This window comes from Halictus rubicundus, chromosome 15 (assembly GCF_050948215.1).
Source record: "Halictus rubicundus isolate RS-2024b chromosome 15, iyHalRubi1_principal, whole genome shotgun sequence".
Classification (NCBI taxonomy): domain Eukaryota; kingdom Metazoa; phylum Arthropoda; class Insecta; order Hymenoptera; family Halictidae; genus Halictus; species Halictus rubicundus.
The window spans coordinates 1743703-1761974 of record NC_135163.1 but is presented as its reverse complement, the minus strand read 5'-3'; the positions used below and the strand labels follow the sequence as shown (position 1 = coordinate 1761974).

Sequence of the window (18272 nt, the reverse complement as noted above, 5' to 3'; positions counted from 1 at the left end):
ATACAACGGTGATTTCCTTGTAAACAGCATTTACTCTTTACCAATACATTACAAAAGTTGGTGATGTAAGACACGAGAAATCAATTTGAAATGGTATCGCGCGATATCTTTAAACAATGCTCCTTCTAGGCGACGATGAATGCTCGAGTAACGATGGGTCGTCAATCAACACGTGTGTAATAATGCTTCTGTTGTATAATTTAATATTAACATTATAACACAAGTCTATATTTATACATACTTTTTTTTTTATACATTTGTATACGTGTATATTCCTATAAATGCCTAATAATACCTATTTTACGTAGATGTAAACCCAACGCAATATGTACGCAGAGACCGAGGAGAATGTTTCAAAGCCTTACGCATTGGTCCGTTAATTAACGCGACGCAATTAGCTTCTACCGTCCACGGGACACCATGGAACATGGAAAATCGACACGCGGTTTTCCAGGTAGAACGACTCGGAAACGGTCGCATTGCGTCGAAACAAAGGGAGATACGTTCGCAGGAAAGCTCTACGTATATTCCGCCAGGTTTAGACTCGTTACACGCTATCGTACGTACGCTTCTTTTTACGGTATATAAAACTAACTTACACGTATGGAACACTCAATTATACAACGCTATAAAACGTACAAGCTTGTACTCCGTCGAGATTTCCTAGACACTCATGATCGCGACGTCTCGCCTCGCTCGGAACGCGAAACGACCGTATAACTATCTATCTATCTATCAACGAGGTGGTGTCGACGACACAACAACTTCTGTTGTTCTCATTACTGAAAAGTTTGTACTACGCTTAGGCCAGCCATTTCTGCTGTATGTGTATGTGTACGTGTGTGTCTGTTTGTACGCAAGGTGGCCGATGAAAGCATACGTGCTCGATCCTCGGAGAAACTATTCAAGATGTAAAACGAGTTTTTATGGAAATTGCACGGTACGAGAGGGCAAGTTTTCTAGCAGAAACTTTCTTTAAGGGTCTAGCTTTGGCCTCTGAATGGAACTCTTTGTTTTCTTCTAGGTTGTTGGACCCTTTTGAGTAAAATTGGAAAGTAACCGTAGAACTACCGTTCCAGTCAGAATATCAGATTTAAGACTTTTTCAACAGTAGAACTATCGACGCAGTTGGAATGTCAGATTCAAGACTTCGTAACGATACAACGAAAAATCGTTTCCGCTAGAAATTTGCCCCTGCTACTCATTTGCCGTGACAAATTTTTCTTGTATCTTCAATAGTTCAAGCATTAGTTCAGTGCAAAAGTTTGTGCCCGACTTCGTATTACAACAAAACAAGGAATCGCGCACGAACCATTACACCGACCTTATATACTTCAAACATCTGTTTAAACATCTGTACTTCAAACATCTCGCACCTTCGACATTGTTTTCTATCGTTGAAAGTGAACGAGATACTCGAGGTGTTCGAACCTATCCTTGCACCAGGCACGCTGTACGCGTGTGACGTATTACGTATTACGTATGTACATGAAACACGTTAGTCCTTTTGTCCCGAGATTTTATGAACGTACGCCGAGTGTTCCTCATTATTGTCGTAACTAGAAGTATGTCAGACTTCTCGTTGAAAAACGAAAGGGCATTTGGTTTTCCGAGAGGGAGAACTAATTGCGCGGTGAAGGCTTGCGTTCACGAAATAAAGAAAGACGGAAAGAAAAGGGCTGTTGTACTTCTGAAAAACTGCATGCACCGAATTAGCTGAAATTTCGTAAATCGGTTTTTATTTAAAAAACAAATGATTGCGAAAAGGATTTTTGGCGTCTCGAAAAAAATGTGTACCATTCGAGTGTCACTCCCTATGTTATCGACACAGTTACTAATAAAATGTTCTTATAAACCTAATCCAAGCTTGTAACTTCGCTCATTGTAATTTTTGTCACCCGAGGGATGTTTTATGTTCTACTTTTGCTTTTTTCTCCCAACACTGTCATTATTTGTTTCGCCTATTACATGCCGGCAAGATTGGAAATGACATTGAAATGGTAAACAATTTTTTTTCGAGAGAGCGAAAATCCTTCTCGCAATCATCGTTTTTGTTAAAAAAAAACCTACGTTGAAAATTTTAGCCAATTCGCAGCATAGGAGTTTTCGGAAGTTCAGCTAAGAAAAGAGTTCCCTAAGGCTGATCCGTTTGCTTCAGCTACTCGAGAATCGGAGAAGCGCTAAACCGAACGACAGAGAGAAAAAGGATTCACGTTCAAGGACTATAAACCGTCCCGAAAAGTGGCCGGTCATCGACCTCGATTCGCGCACAATCGTGTTTTCCGCTTCGATCGGTCAGCACGCTTTTCATCGCGTCAACTAATTGTAAGGTGCGGTCTAAACGAGGTTCTCGCTCGCTGCTCTGTTTCACCGACAAATCAGAAGCTTGGTTTGGCGAGATAGTCAAACCTAACCTAAGATAGTATTTTTGTACTCGCGCACAATCCTTTTCGAGGAAATTGTCTGATTCGTCGATGAAGAGAGTGAGAGAGAGGAAAAGAGAAAGAGAGGGAGAGAGAGTGAATTGTCGCGAATCGCTGGGCTCTTCGTGCGCGATGTGTGTGCTCTCTCCTAACGAGGACTCGAGGATTCTGCCCGATCGAGGATGGAATCACGCGTGCGTAGCTCTCGCAACGTTCCCGCTCGGCGAGGGCTACTCCTCAGCCTCCATCATCTTCAGCATCCTGACCACCTGGGCGTGCTCCTCGAGCAACCTCGCGAACTCTCCTCTCCTGGTCTCTGCCTCGACCTGCATTTGCTTGATCCTCTCTCTGGGACCACCCGGACTGTCCATCGGTGTCTGCGTCGACGAGTTCTTCGAGCTGCTTTCGTTCGACAGACCGTCCATGTCCGAATTCTCGCTCGATATCGAGTGCGAGTCCACGTCGTCCACGATCAGGCTACAAAAAATAAAAAACATTCGATCACTCTGTCCGGCATCAATCTTCGCTAAGTCGTTCGTTTTGATTTTAATGCACCGAACGCGTGACATTCAGAACCGTCAATTTTAGACAATTTATCCGATGAAAAATGGTCGGGCTATTGCGAACTTGGCAGAAAAACTGAAGCCGTTTGGTCCATTTGTAAAAATGTTATTTTGATTTGAAGTATGTGTCATCTATGACGATACCGATGGTATATATCTCGCCAATTTTATTTGAATTTTGGTCACGCCCGACTCGACGTTATAGGGCAAGGGGTTAAACACGTGCGAACAATGTTTGAAGCCAGTGGGAAGATAGTACTAACAGCACGTCCATCTTTTTGAAAACGATGAAAGAGACACGAGAGATGTCAGAGGTCGAATTTTTGGAATGTTTCCGACTCGAATTTCGAGTCGAACAGATTCGGATTTCCTGGTAGGGAGGACGTAATTTTCGTAGCTGGTCCGAACTATCGACGTTCCTCCCTGCAGCATTGTAGTCGTAACAATTGTCGCTTGCGTCAATGTTACGTCATTGGTACTGAAGCACGTAGCCCCAGACAATGGATAACGGATCGAGAGTACGAACGATTTTTCGCGGTCGTTTCGGTCAAGATTCTCGCACTTGCCCTTTAGCTTGGAACGCGTCATGCGAGGGGATGCGAGGGGTTGCGAGGGGAAGGGGAAAAGAGGACACTCGAAAATTCGGAAGTCTCTTGCGTCACGACCCACGACCATAATCGTTCGAGCTGCTCCTCGTGATACGGCGCAGTGTCCCGACAAATATAATACCAGCCAACTGGACAAAACTATCGTTCATTTTTACGTGTTTTAACTTTAAATTAAATTCTAAAAAACCGATACGACTGTTTCAATGAACTCAACATTCCTGTGGTAAAATCACGATTCGCGTAGTCTAAAATTATGATTTTAGTTGTCGTTTACCATATTATCGTGTTACCAAGGTATTCTGGTTTTCGAGACTGGTTCTTGCACGAATTTTTTCAGAAAAACTATCGAGCTTTTGCATTGGGATTTTCCACACATATTCATTGGTATCTGAAGTGAATGTGTGATTTTTAGAAGTAAAAATAACAGAAATTATACGAGTTATATATTTTTTAAATGCGCAAAATCCGCAATGTCACGAGGTTCAGCCCTTATGTTTTCAGATGAAATTTTGGATTTTCCCCAGATGGCTCGCGCCATTCGAAGCTTCTTGTCCGCGTGCAACCTGCAACTTATTGCGAGAGACCTTCGAGAGAGCGCGTCCGTTATTTGTGAGCCAGACCGATTTGATAGCGCATCAGCATGATCATATAATCTGAGAATATCGACTGGCGCCCACGCAAACTTTTCCGCGGAAGCAGATTACAGAAAGGTCGTATTGGAAATTTACTCCCACGAAAATTCTGGAAATAAGACTTCTGTGCGCACGATTTGCAGCCGCGTTGCACCGCACCGTTGCACGTGTCCTGGTCACGATGCAACGAGCTATTGCACCTATCGGTAGCGCCGGAGAAACATCGATAGCTTTTTTTTCGATTCTTTCCTCGGTGAATGACATTTTTCAATTAAAAAATTAGAGCTGCGCGAACGCCGATCCACGATTTTATTACTTTATCGACCAAAAGCCTATTATTATTAGGATTTCTAATAATCGGGCAGTACTAGAAAGAAATTTGAAAATTCTTTTTTATATATTAGTCCCAAACGATTCGATTACGTCATTAGTGGTGACTCGTTGGTTGACGACCGACATTGCTGCTATAAGATCTATTAGAAAAATTCTCATCCATGGACCTTAAAAAATTAGGTAATAATCGTCGGTAGATAATGTGTTAAATAACTGTCGACAACTATCGATAGGGTAAATAAACTGTCGATAGTTTTTGGTAGCGATGATCATCAGTAATTATTGATAGTATCAACGATAGTACCATTGATAGTTCTCCAGCATTACTGTCCAATCAATTTACCGTTCCAGCGACGCGCGTTTCTCGTTTCGTTCGTCACACGGTTTTTTACTTTCCCGCCGTTTTTCTACCGTGAAATAATTTCGGCTCGAGTTCCGATCGGTTCGAGAATGAAAATTGGTTGCTTCGTACCTAAATGCGCCATAGATTTCCCTCCCCGACGTCATCTTGGAAGTGCAACGTCAGCTGACGGTCCTGGAACAGAAAATTCGTTTCAGTGGGACACTCCCTTCGAACGAACTTCTAGATTGCTATAGCTACAATTTCCCGTTGTAACTTTTTCCGGCGGTTTCCGAATCAGGAGGATCTGCTTTACGTGCAATTAGTAGACTGCGGAGTTCTATAGAAAATAAAAATTGTCTGCACTAATTTCAAACTATGGCAGCCACATAGACGTTCGTTTCTCTCCTTAATAATTTTATTGGGTTGAAAAAATACAGTACTTTTTTACTCTTTAAATGTTTCCACTATTTTGCATTTAATATATTTATTTTTGCCACAAATCCATAAAATCCGCAGTCTAGTTATTACCAAACTCTTTGCAGTCTAAAAATTCTAATGAAATTCGGCTTTCATTTTTTTTTTAACTAGAACACACCTTACCGAAGAGTTTGAAGAGACTCGAGAACAATAGCCAGGAACCTACGTATAGCTATTGTGAAAGTTTAAACGATGTAACTTTCCAACTTCTACAAGAAACTGGCATTTGTTTGGAATTTTTTCGTGTCTCGATATTGTAAAGAATTTTTACTTTCAAGTTTTCATATTTTGTGGAGACAAAAAACAAGTCTGCAAGTAAAGGTAATAATTCCCTTTGTGCATCTTAGAAAGCAATTTTTCGAGACGCGCGAAAAAAAAAAAATACAGAGCTCGCGTTTTTTCCGTCCCCTGACTGAAGACGACCCGTTAATTGCGTTACCGAAGAGAAGGTAAAAGTGCTCGGAAACTTTCCGCTTACAATGTGTATCGCTGCAGAGACTAATTTGTAAACTTCGACAAAGAATTTCGACCACCTCCATCCACGGTGGGAGGGTTTGTTTGGACCCAGTGCACAGTGCTTGAACTCTCGTGGGAGTCGACAGAAAATTAATAACTTCTAAACTAATCAGTTTCCGACCCAAGACCTCTCGTACCGTTTTAAATAGTATACAAAGGTACAACGACTAATGAAAAAAAATACAACATTGCTGAAAAAAAAAATTGAAGGAATCTTCATTTTCTTGTGAAATGAAAATCTTTTTCTTTCATGAATTCAGATATTTAGTGAACCTTGTGGGTAGTATTACAAATTACATTGTATTGCTATTGTTTTACGGTAAAAATTTTTTTAGATTTCATACTTCGAAAATCGAACTCCTCGATCATCGAGAATGCTGTGGTAAGAAACGTCTTTCGAGGGTTAATTGAGACGAAAGGGTCGACGTTGTGTCTCGAGTTACGCAAAAAAAATTGATCGATTTTCGATCGGGAAATTGTCGTGTCCCGAGATAGACCGAATCGATCAGAGGTCGAACGCGAGGTGGCATGGGAAGGTGCAGAACGAGGAAACGAAACGGTCACGAGGAAGTACGAAATAATCGTTATCGCGCATTATATCGAGCGTGTGCACGAAGCTCTCTCTCTCTCTCTCTCTCTCTCTCTCTCTCTCTCTCTCCTCCTCCTCCTCCTCCTCCTCCTCCTCTCTCTGCGATATGTATGTGCTTGCTCGTTGTCTCGAAATAAACGGAGCGTCTTTTACGCACCGTGTCTTAACCGGAGAGGCGTGTAACGCGATCACGCATGCCTGGACAATCGAGCCACTGTAATCGTCTTAGCGCAATTGCCAGAATGCTCGTAAATCATTCGCAGCGGTCTTAATATCGTTGCCTCGCTCTCGAATGAGATGTTTATATTGCCTCGGCAACGACCACCGAACCGTTACACGTGCTCCGCTCGCCTTCCGATTCAATGAAATCGTCGTTCATAGTATTTATCCACCCCCGACGAATTTAGTTGCAAATAAGACTACCTTTACGACATCCAGTCAATTTTAACCCTCCGTATTTATTTGTTCCCTTTAACGCTATAAACATTTCACGTTCCAACGATTATATTCTCAAATGGGGACTTCGGTATGTGTCCCAATTTTTTTTAAGGTTTATTTAAAACCTAGAACAGTAAAAAGATTAAACATAAACGACCCAGCTCGACCAAGATCTAAACATAATAAATCTTGCCATTTTTTTTTAAGGCCACGCGTGCTAGTTATTTTTAGTCGCCAGTAATTCAGTTCTTTAAAAAAAAATTGTACTACAGACAGTCAAAAAAAAGTGATAAAACTTTGTTTCGCAATTCCTGTCGATGACAATTTTCTCAAAATTTCTTTCACGCGTCATTCAGTAAACTAATTCGTCCAAGTTCGTTGGAAAACTCGAGGTCACTTTTAGAAAAGCTAGGTCATTTCAAAAGCTATTGTTTATTCGTAATCGGCGAAAAAGGCGTCGAGTTGACGCGAGAGACGGGGTGTAGTTAATTTTCTCGGGATCACTTTGAGGATCTACGGTTCGGCGGCGATCGTGTTGACAAACAGAGTTTGAATACCGTAAGATTGATATCGAAAACGAAAGTTCGCAACGGGACTCGCGCAAGGAAAGCGGGAAGACTGGTTCGCAGACGACACGTGCGAGTTTACGCTGAAGAAGGACACGGCTCTCGCCGTTAGGAGCATTTACACGTGCACGATCGAGCGTCACATCCTCGTACGTCACGCGAGACTACTACGATAGCCACGATAATATATTTCTCGCGGTAAAAGTTGCACAAGATTGTAACACTCGTGGCTCGTCCAATAGATCACGATCTTCTCGATCAACGTCTCGAGAATCTATACATATGTCGACAAAACGATGATCGGCAGCGCGTAGGTAGAGCGGTTGTTCTTTCTAAAATAGGAACGCGAACGCAAATCCGTCTCGGTCGGAGCCTTGGCCCCATAGAGCGGTGCTTGCGTCCGTTTCGTTAATAAAATGGTTAATTAAAAGCCACGTGGCCCGCGAACCGTCCGCTTCTTAACACCGAGTGCCGCGTCGCTCGTATATGACCGACATAATATTTTTTAAAATCAATTTTTGCACTTGAGAATCAATTTTCACTACAATCCATCATCTATTCACTACCATTTATTATGCACTACTAGGTGTCAGAACGTCAGTCTAACATCGAGTCAGTCTCGCGACAGAGATTTCGAATAGAGTCTAGTAAATATGTATGTTATTAATAGACTACGGATTTTATGCATTTATGACAAAGCTGAATAAACGCAATTTGAAGCAGTGGACGGACTGAAAGAATTTAAGAATATCAATTTATCAACTTGTCAAAAGAAATCTCTATGTGGCCCTTGTATCTAGTGATTGACGCAATTTTTATTTTTGCATAAGCAGTCTAGTGATCAATTTTGAAATATTCCCCAGAATCGGTACCGACGTCGGGTGCGAGGGGGTTGATTCGGTGTACTCGAAATATTGAGTGTCGTTCCTGGGAAGATGTACCGCCGGATAGATAGGTAATTGCGAAACGCGAGGAAGAGATTGTATCGACAAAAGCGGTTGAAATCGTTGATTAAGAGTCGCGTGGTCCGAGATGAATCGTCGAGTTCTTAATAAGCTATCGCCTTGGGAATACGTTTGACCGAGAATGATGATGCGCGGTGGCCGCGGGTGGCACGTTAATTGCGATAATCAAAACATCGAGAAAGATAGAGAGAGAGAGAGAGAGAGAGAGAGCAAGAGCGAGAGAGAAAGAGAGGGTAAGAGAAAGAGAGATGATTGGCTATTGTTTCGAGAGACGCGTCTCTATTTCAGCGGCGAGGCCACTCGAGAAAAGGTAAAACGCAATAGCAACAATGCAACACGGAATTTTCTTTATTCGGTAGAAACCGGGAATCGACCTTCGCGAGCCGGAGCGGAGAGGATCGAGCTCGAAGAACGAGAGTCGACGTTACGAGTGGTTCGCGACCTTAGACAATGCGCGCGCGAGCCGCGGCACACGAGACACGAGACAACCACGAGCCGTGACCACTTCTTCTCTACTCTAGACTATAGAGGGAGACAAAGAGGGCAAGAAAAAGAGACCTAACTCCGGCGTCGGCGAGGGCCCGGCGCGCGGCGACGAAGAGGAAAGTAGCTCGGCCGACTCCTCGTATTATTACACCGGATAAACGTCAGAGCCGTTTAGAACCAGTTGCAACGTCTCCACTCGAGATTCCTGCGTCGATTTCCAGTCGAACATTTTCGCGACGGCGCGACGGGAGAGCACTTCGCTCTAATTGCATACCATATCGCCTCGTCCCGTCCCGTTCCGTCCTGCCTCGTGTCGCCTCGTCTCGCCTCGCCCCGTCCCGTCTCGTCCCGTTCCGTCCCGTCCCGTCCCGTCCCGTCTCGTCTCGTTCCATCTCGTCCCGCCTCACCTCGGGATCAATTGGAATCCGAACCGATTTCGAGCGGTTCCGCTGCACAGTGGATGCGACCGGACTTTGGTCAGACAAGGGTCGCGCAGCCACACCGGAAGATCCACAGATCCCCCAAGACACCGAACTATTTTTCCAAGACTATATCTTTGAGCGAGCGTGGCGGGAAATTTCATATCGGAACGCGATCGACTACCTAGGCACAAGTGTCAGCGCACGGAGACCGCTACCAACACGGATGATAAATTAAGAAGGTGTTTCCCTCGGTCTAGAAACAACGAGCCGACTTCGAGCGAGACGATCCGCGGTCGACGAGCCACAGAATTACAATCGTTGTCGGGGGTCGTTGATTTGTTGACAGCTAATCTTTACGGAAAATCAAAATTGTCCAACTCGATCGCAGGGAACCGTAGCTGAATAATTGAAACGAATCGAAAATAGAATAATATTTATTTCTCTCATAAATGCATCAAACACGCAGAGTCTAGTCGTGACAGAAAATTTCACAGAGGACGCGTTCTACTGTACGATTCAGTTTTCCCTCTGCACCTCGAAGAAAGACTAACCACCAACGCAAGTTTGTTTCGCAGATGCACCCTTCGGATTTCGGCGGATTTCCTTAAGGGAGAACAGTTTCCCGTTGTTGATATTTCGTGGCGGGAAAATTCACGTCAGTCGATACCCACCTTGGACTACCTGTGCACGGTTCAGTTTCGTCCGTGTGACTCCGGCTCGGCTGCCGCTGCTGGCACAGATATGTATATATATATATATGTGTGAATATATATATATTTTAGGTGTTTCCCGTCGTCGAGAACGGGTCGAAGCAGAGTTCGGATTGCCGATGAGAAAATGGAAAGCGCGAGAGAGTAAATGGCTGAACGGTCGACCGAACAGAAACTGGCAGAGTCGAATCGAGGAGGCTAATTCCGAGAGTAGAGGCGACGTTCACCGCTCGACGGATTCGCGCAGACTGATCAACTCGGTCCCTCTATTGCCGCGCGCTACAACCTCGACCACAGGTTACCGCTCCACCGGAGAAGGGGATGCAACCGACAAACGTTTTATTTCGTGGCAACCCTCTCTTCCCCGCCCCCGCGCTCTCGTCACCGGTCGACGGTCTACGGCGCTCTACGGTCTTTCGCTGTTTTCATGCACCCGACCTGTGTTCCCCGGTGCTCATCGATCCCGATCCGAGCTATTGATCGACCTTGCCGATCGACCGCGCTTTTCGCACGGATTTTCAGTCGAACCGGAGTCGTTTTCGGACGCTTTTCCTTGGGACATCCCTCGCGACGCTGGACAGTGCGGACGAGTCGGCACACATCTCACTACATGTTTATTTGACGATGTATTAACATTTCCTTTGGCAGAACTGCATATTAGCAGAAAATTGATATTATTATTATTAATTTAAAAATCATTTAACAATTATTTTTATGCATAAAAATAGTTAATGTTTTTTTCAATTTATTAATTTTATTGTTAAATTTAATTTTTTGTGACTAATTACCATTACACATGCATTAGTAACCAAATGTAGATTTTTGTGAAAAAATTTGGCCATGGAGGCACACTCTAAAGTGCCACAAATCGAAAAATATTGTATTAACTGTAAATGAGTGTGCAATAATAATTCTGTGTAATGGAAAGTGCTTACCAAGGAATATGCATTCTTTATACATTTAATAAAGTAGATTTATTTTTTGTACAAATTTTCAACGGTGGTTTTATTTGTTAATTGCATATGAAACTTCAAATTAACGTAAAACAAAAACGGCAAAATATGTCCTGAGATTTATGCATATTCGGATACATTACTTATTATAGTTTAAGAATTTCATAGTGTTGTCTGCCACTTTTTGCGACTCTCAATTTTATAAACTTTTTAAGAAGTGTCCATACCATTCCTTTAGGATCTATCGTGGAAAATTTGTTATTTTCTTTTTAAATGTATTAGTTATATTGTTAAATTTCATTTTCTGTGAATAATTAACAATAAGTATACATTTGTAAACAAATTTGGTTGTAAAAAATTTTGCCATTTGTTCGCCACAGTTACAGTGGGGAATTTACTGGAAAAGTTCAATATTCGTGTATATCACGACATGAAATACATTTCTTTTGCAAAACATGCGTATTAGGATGGAAATTGTTAATAATAATCATATAATAATCATTTTTATGCATAATAAAATTTTGCAATAATTATATATCAATAATTTTTATGTATTTTTAATTTGTTTTTAATGTATGTTCTATAACTATTGAAAAAGTAATAAGAATGTAAGGATAGATCGAGATCTGCAAGATCACGAGAGTCAATGATTTTGGGTCGCAATCAAAGTACTGAGAATGACTCGGATAGCGAATAGCGTTTTGTTAAGTTTATTCATTTCATTCACTAGTATTATAATTTGTTTAAGTTTATTATTGTTAATTTTACATAGGGTTCATTTATTATTAATTTTGTTCTAAACTTGTTAGTTTTTAAAAATAAATTTGGTAATTTTTAATAATAAATTTTTTTTTCCAAAAATTATTTTTTTTGTTAAAATTATTAACTATATTGGTAAATATAATTGTCTGTAAAAAATTTCCTCTATATATACATTAATAACCAAACTACGAGAAGTGCCGAAAACAGGCCTTTTGTCCGCACTGTGCGCTGGACCGAATCGTTCCGGAATCGTACGTATTCCTCCCATTTAGAGCCGTACAATTTACACAATTTATGAGATCAAAAATGATTAGGTTAACCCTTAACCTGTTAACCGGGGAATTCCCTTTTTAATTACGCAGCATATAACGGGCGCGAACTCTTTCACTCGGACGTGTAAATACGTCACGCCCGGAGGATGTAATTTCATATTATTATTTTTTTTTTATTTATGCTTAAAATAAATGAAAAGACTATGAAATATATATTTTTTCGTTTATTTATACAGGGTGGCCCACATAACTCTGAACAGCTCAATATCTCGAAAACTATGCCATCGATTTTAAAGTTCTTAGCCTTAAATTGCCTGGAACTGAAGGGCCTTTCTGACTACATAAACGTGAAGTGGTCTCCCTTCCCCTTTAACGGGGGAGGGGAGGTACCTTTGTAATTTTAAATGGAACCCCCTATAAAATGTTACATATTTAGATTCTACAGGAAAAAACAAGTCAATTTTGTCTGAAACATTTTCTTGTCAGATACTTCCATGATGAGATATAACAGTTTGAAGTTTCGAGTTGTAGGTACTTGAAGCGCTCGGAAATAGCGTTATGGAATTATACGCGCTTGAGTCCTTTGCTTATTCGTGAAGAAATCAAATGTACTTTAAATTAAATGTTCAAAATGTCCACCACGGGCTTGTAAACATTTATTTACTCGAAACATCAAAGTTGTTCTAACATTTTTTAACATTTCGGGAGTCACTGAAGCGCAAGCGTCACGTATTCTTTGTTTCATATCCTCTTTTGTCGTCGGTGGTTCAAACATAACTTTGTCCTTTACATATCCCCATAAGAAAAAATCTAATGGTGTTAGATCGGGGGATCGAGGAGGCCATTGACGAGGTCCCCCACGACTTATCCATTTGTTCCCAAATTTTTCGTTCAAAAATTGCCTGGTGATGATTGCAAAATGTGTAGGAGCGCCGTCTTGTTGGAGCCACATTTCTCTTCTAACGTGCACTGGCACATCTTCCAAAAGCGCAGGCAAATGATTTTTTAAGAAATCACAATAACTTGCAGATGTTACAGTTTCTTGAAAAAAATAAGGTCCAATCACAAAATCTCCTATTAGGCCACACGAAACATTTAAAGACCATCGATGTTGAAAGGGAACACATCGCATCCAATTTGGGTTTTCCACGGCCCAATAATGCAGATTATGTCTATTTACATGCCCTGAATTCATAAAAGTGGCCTCATCGGAAAAAAGTATTTTGCACAAAAAGTCGTTTTCCACAACACCCTGCAGCCGCTCACAAAATCTTACGCGGTGATCGTAATCTGCTATCGAAAGCTCTTGTGATAAAACCATGTGATATGGATGATACTTTTGCCGTTTCAAAATTCATTGAATTGATGAACGACTAATACGTGATGTTTGTGCAAGTGTACGTTGACTAATATGAGGATTTAATGTAATTGCAGCAAGAATACTGGCACTATTATTTTCATTAGTGACAGCTTTACTAAGCCGCTTTTCTAAATTATGAAATGTTTCTAAATTATGAAGCGCGTATAATTCCATAATGCTATTTCCGTTATGGTGTTATACCCATTAAAGGGGAAGGGAGGCCACTTCACGTTTATGTAGTCAGAAAAGCCCTTCAGTTCCATGCAATTTAAGACTAAGAACTTTAAAATCGATGGCATAGTTTTCGAGATATTGAGCTGTTCAGAGTTATGTGGGCCACCCTGTATATAAAGCACAAAGGAAAATACAAAATTACAAACAAATAGAAAAGGATGTATTCATATGTCCTACCCGTACCCGATATTGTTTACGTTTGACGTATTTATACGTCCCGCTCGGTTAACAGGTAAACGGACCAATGCTGCCATATAAGCGGCATGGCAGTTTTACTTGCTGGGTTGAATGTCGCGTATATTGCGGCAAAAATCAAATTAATTTATAATATAAATATTTGCCTTTCTATGCTTGATATCAAAATATTGAGTCCACGGTTTCTCTTCGTATGAAAAATAGCTTGGACCTGGTTCGGAAGTAAACTTTAAATACTTCCGGGCCGTTAAGGGTTAAGATAACAATTATCTTTATCATTATTTAACCAGTTCGCTGTTGCGACCTCTTTGAAAAATGTGTACCTAAAGTGCGTCGCAAAAATTAAACGACGACGAGTATGCTCGACAAACACAGAGTATGTGTGGCTGTTATAATGTGGAATTAAGTAATATGGAATATATCTTGATGTTTACAATACATCTTGATGATTGAAGTTTACGAATACTTTTAGTTTTCACTAAAATTTAAGCAGCAAATTGTAACTACTTTTTACGCATAACGAGTATGCTCGTCATAGCACAAAATGTTGCCATTTCTTCATGACGAGTATACTCGTCGAAAACAGCTAACTGGTTACATTACTGTACGATTTTTTCAAATTTTACACGTATATAGCGTAGAGATTTTTTTGTTGCTTGAAAAAGCTTTAATCCCAGTGGATTCAAACCACAGCCATTTTTTATCAAAAATGTTTTCCATGTTATATTTAAATTTTACTCTATTCACCAGTTACAAAAAATATGGTTCTGCCGTTTCCCCCATCCCCTTTCGCGAATAGAATCCCGATATTTCGAGAGCGCGCATATTTGAAATGATCGCGGTTTCGCTGCACACAAAAATAATTGATCTTTTTCGGGCGGCTGAATCACACGGGACCGGAGTCGTAGGTTGTCGTCCGATGAAAATTTTGCATGGCTCGCCGATGAACAAGCTCCGCGAAATTAGTTGCGCTTCTATTTCCGCGGCTTGCTTAATTTTTAACTTCGGCCGATTATTCCCGACCGGGCTGTCTTTCCCCCGGGCGATCGATCGGTATTGTCGCTGCTAGGAGCGTCATCGATTTTCCAGGTTTTCCTCGGAGACAATTAACGATTGTCCGGTAATTGTTTTCCTCCGTGATTGTGTCGAGTAGCGTCACCCGGCCGATATACCCGGGCCGAGGGAAAAAGTAATTTGCGATAGAAAATTGGATTACGCTCGAGGGAGCCGACTCCGTGACTATGTTGCTCGGCCGCGGGCCTTGGCTCGGGGAAAACCTCGCCGTGCTGACAAACTTTCCGAAAGAAAGCCGACGATCGAACACCGATCCTTCCCCGAACCGGATACCGGCAGCTTAATTCATCCAAGACGCGTCGAATGAATCATTCCCGATGACGTTCGCGCTTCTTCCCGACTTTCAGTGTTGTGCGGATCCCCGCCGTTTCATGGAACTCGAATAAACATGGAAAATCCTCGCTGCGTTATGCTAATTCGGCATAGCCACCGTCCATCAAACGATCAATTACAAATCTTACTCTTCTTCATAAAAAAATCACAAGAAACACATAAAACTCACGCGGCAAGGAACGCGTTAAGAAAATGTTCACTGCCGTAATAAAAATGGTAGAAAATTAGAATAAATTCGATTTTTGTATTTTTCTTTCTTAGCAATGCGTGGCAGACATTTTTAGTAGCCGGTAGATTCAGCGCGAATAGATTCGACGAGGTGCTCCGAGTCGGAGGAAAAGCTTTATCTCGAACTGCTCTCTAAATGGAGTGTTTTTGTTCCCTCTCGATAGCGCTCGTGATTTGGACATCATTTTCTCGTTTAGTTTATCTCCGGCTGGACGTATTAACGCGCCGGCTACCGAACCAACTGCCAGTGAAATGAATAGAAGACCGAATTCATTGTACTCGGTGAGACAAGAACTGAAATGGCGAAATCTATGGTGGCGGATCTTCGTATAGATTTTGATCCTCTATTATTCTCCAGATAAAATAAATTTGTTACTAAACGTTCGTCGAAAGTGTTGCAAACGTAGAAAGATCCGCAGTTTACTAATAATAGACGAACGATATATCGTAATGTGTATCGAACCGTGACAGCGTTAATTAGGAGTGGCTCTCTCGCCACTCTTTCCACTTTATCGTGTACCGACAAAGTCCGCATTGGCAATGAATTTTTCAATCGCAAGCCTCGCGCGATAACACTGATCTCGCTATTACGAGACCCCACGTCTCCGGTTTATACGTTTCCTCATGGATCGTGATCGCCAGACTGCTGATCTTATCCATTCATAACAAAAACGAGCATATAGGCGAAAATTAAAACACGTGAAGGCGTAAAAATCGAAGAGCAACGTTCGTTAACTTTGACACGTTTGCGTCCTGTATCTATTTCAACAATAATCGTCGTAGTTAATCGTGGAAAATTTGCGTTCGGCGTAAAGATGCTCGGTCTAGCGATCGCGATCGTTGAATCGACGTCTGGCGGGGGCTATAGGTGATCCATGGATCACGAGGTTGTAGCGTGGCGGCGGATTTCAGGGTCGTCGCAAACACTAAACGGACCAGACGAAAACCATACAACTCCTGCGAGAATCCGGTGGTAAATTATTTCGGTTGGACGCTAATTTTGTCGTGGTATGCTTTGCCGCACAGAGAGAGAGAAAGAGAGAAAGAGAGAGAGAGAGAGAGAGAGAAATCCGCGCGGTGGTTAACCACCGTCGCGCGTCGAGCTTCGAGCTTCGAGCTTCGAGCTTGTACAGGTTTTGCATTCCAAGTTCACTCTTCTGCAGATCGCAAACATACGTTATCATTATTAAAGATATATATCATATTCGGTTGCCTGCATAGCTCAACTTACTTTCCGACTCGACTACATGCGCGATAAAATTGTTCTTTCGGCGCAATAACTTTACATCGGATATCTTTTCGTCGAGATAGCTTAAGAAAACGAAGTAGACAAATTTGAGTTGCAAGAGGGTGAGTAAAACCTGCAAAAAAGAGTTAATTTGGAGTTCAAAATCTGTAACGAGCCGAGCCGTCTCCTCTTCGCAACGTTGTGTGTTATGCTCTGTGTGTTGTATGTGCGTGCGTCCTTCCAAGCTTATCTCGACTCATCCCGTTCTTTTCTTTCTGTTCGGATCTCGGCTCTGCTCTGCTATGCTCTGTTCAGCCTCCTTTTCTGACTCTCTTTGTCCGCCGCTTTCGGGGGCATTTGCTCGTCGATTGGCTCCCTATTTTCGCTCGTTAAAGTCAATGTTCAATGCACACGCCGACCCAGCCAGGGTCAACACCTCCCTCGAGGCTGAGAAAAGCTCGCCGACGCGCTGTGCGACGCGGCGCGGCGCGGCGCGGTGCGACGCGCGGCGTGCTGTGCCGTGTCGACCGGCCGCAATCCACCGTGAAAAAGCTGCCCGTTTCCATGGGGAGTCGAAAAACCCGAGCTACTTTTTATACACACCGTGTCGTCTTTCCTCGGCTCCAGCGTATTTTTATCCGGGGAGACCCCATAACAACGCCGGGGGTGAGATCTGCTACTGTTCGGAGCCAATAACCTCCCAGTCGTTATCCCTGTCTTGGAATCCGGCCGAAAAACTGAATGGATTATCCCCCCTACTCGAAGGTTCATACTGATTGGTACAAATCCAATTATTTGGACGTTGTGTAAATGTAGCGCAGTTGAGGCTAGATATTTCAGGTTTGATAGTGATCGCGTCGAGCGCTACGCCAGTGCACATACAAGTCACACAAAATCGAAACAACTTATTTAATAACTCATGAATAGAAAAGACAAAGTGTGTCGTTACTAGACCGCGGATCTTTATGCATTTATAACAAAATCGACTAGATAAAATTTGAAATTGTACGAAAATTAAAAAAATTTTTAATGTCAATATACTACTTCTCGTCTATCAAAACTAGCAAGTGAAGAAATAACATTCTACTTAGTTTCTATTTCTTGTAATCGATGCAGACAATTTTTATTTTGCATAAAGAACCGCAGGCTAGTCATTAGAATAATTTTTGTATGTTGTAATCTTTTTCCACGTCCCTATGTATGTTGTAATTTTTTTCCACGTCAGTGCACATAAAAGTCACACAAGATCGAAACAACTTATTTAATAACTCATGAATAGAAAAGACAAAGTGTGTCGTTACTAGACCGCGGATCTTTATGCATTTATAACAAAATCGACTAGATAAAATTTGAAATTGTACGAAAATTAAAAAAATTTTTAATGTCAATATACTACTTCTCGTCTATCAAAACTAGCAAGTGAAGAAATAACATTCTACTTAGTTTCTATTTCTTGTAATCGATGCAGACAATTTTTATTTTGCATAAAGAACCGCAGGCTAGTCATTAGAATAATTTTTGTATGTTGTAATCTTTTTCCACGTCCCTATGTATGTTGTAAT

The 18272-nt window shown here is 41.7% G+C and overlaps 2 protein-coding genes across 2 annotated transcripts; one reads left to right on the top strand and one right to left on the bottom strand.

Moving 5' to 3' along the window:
* Nucleotides 1-31: 31 nt before the first annotated feature.
* On the top strand, nt 32-2507 carry LOC143361561 (uncharacterized). The gene is made up of 2 exons (XM_076801052.1): nt 32-172; nt 309-2507. The coding sequence occupies exons 1-2, from the start codon at nt 136-138 to the stop codon at nt 665-667; spliced, it is 396 nt and encodes a 131-aa protein (XP_076657167.1). The 5' UTR covers nt 32-135; the 3' UTR covers nt 668-2507.
* Nucleotides 178-10323, bottom strand: LOC143361563 (uncharacterized). The gene is made up of 3 exons (XM_076801055.1): nt 10033-10323; nt 5032-5094; nt 178-2900 (listed from the first exon to the last, which is right to left on the bottom strand). The coding sequence occupies exons 2-3, from the start codon at nt 5064-5066 to the stop codon at nt 2654-2656; spliced, it is 282 nt and encodes a 93-aa protein (XP_076657170.1). The 5' UTR covers nt 5067-5094; nt 10033-10323; the 3' UTR covers nt 178-2653.
* Between the last annotated feature and the right edge of the window lie 7949 nt (nt 10324-18272).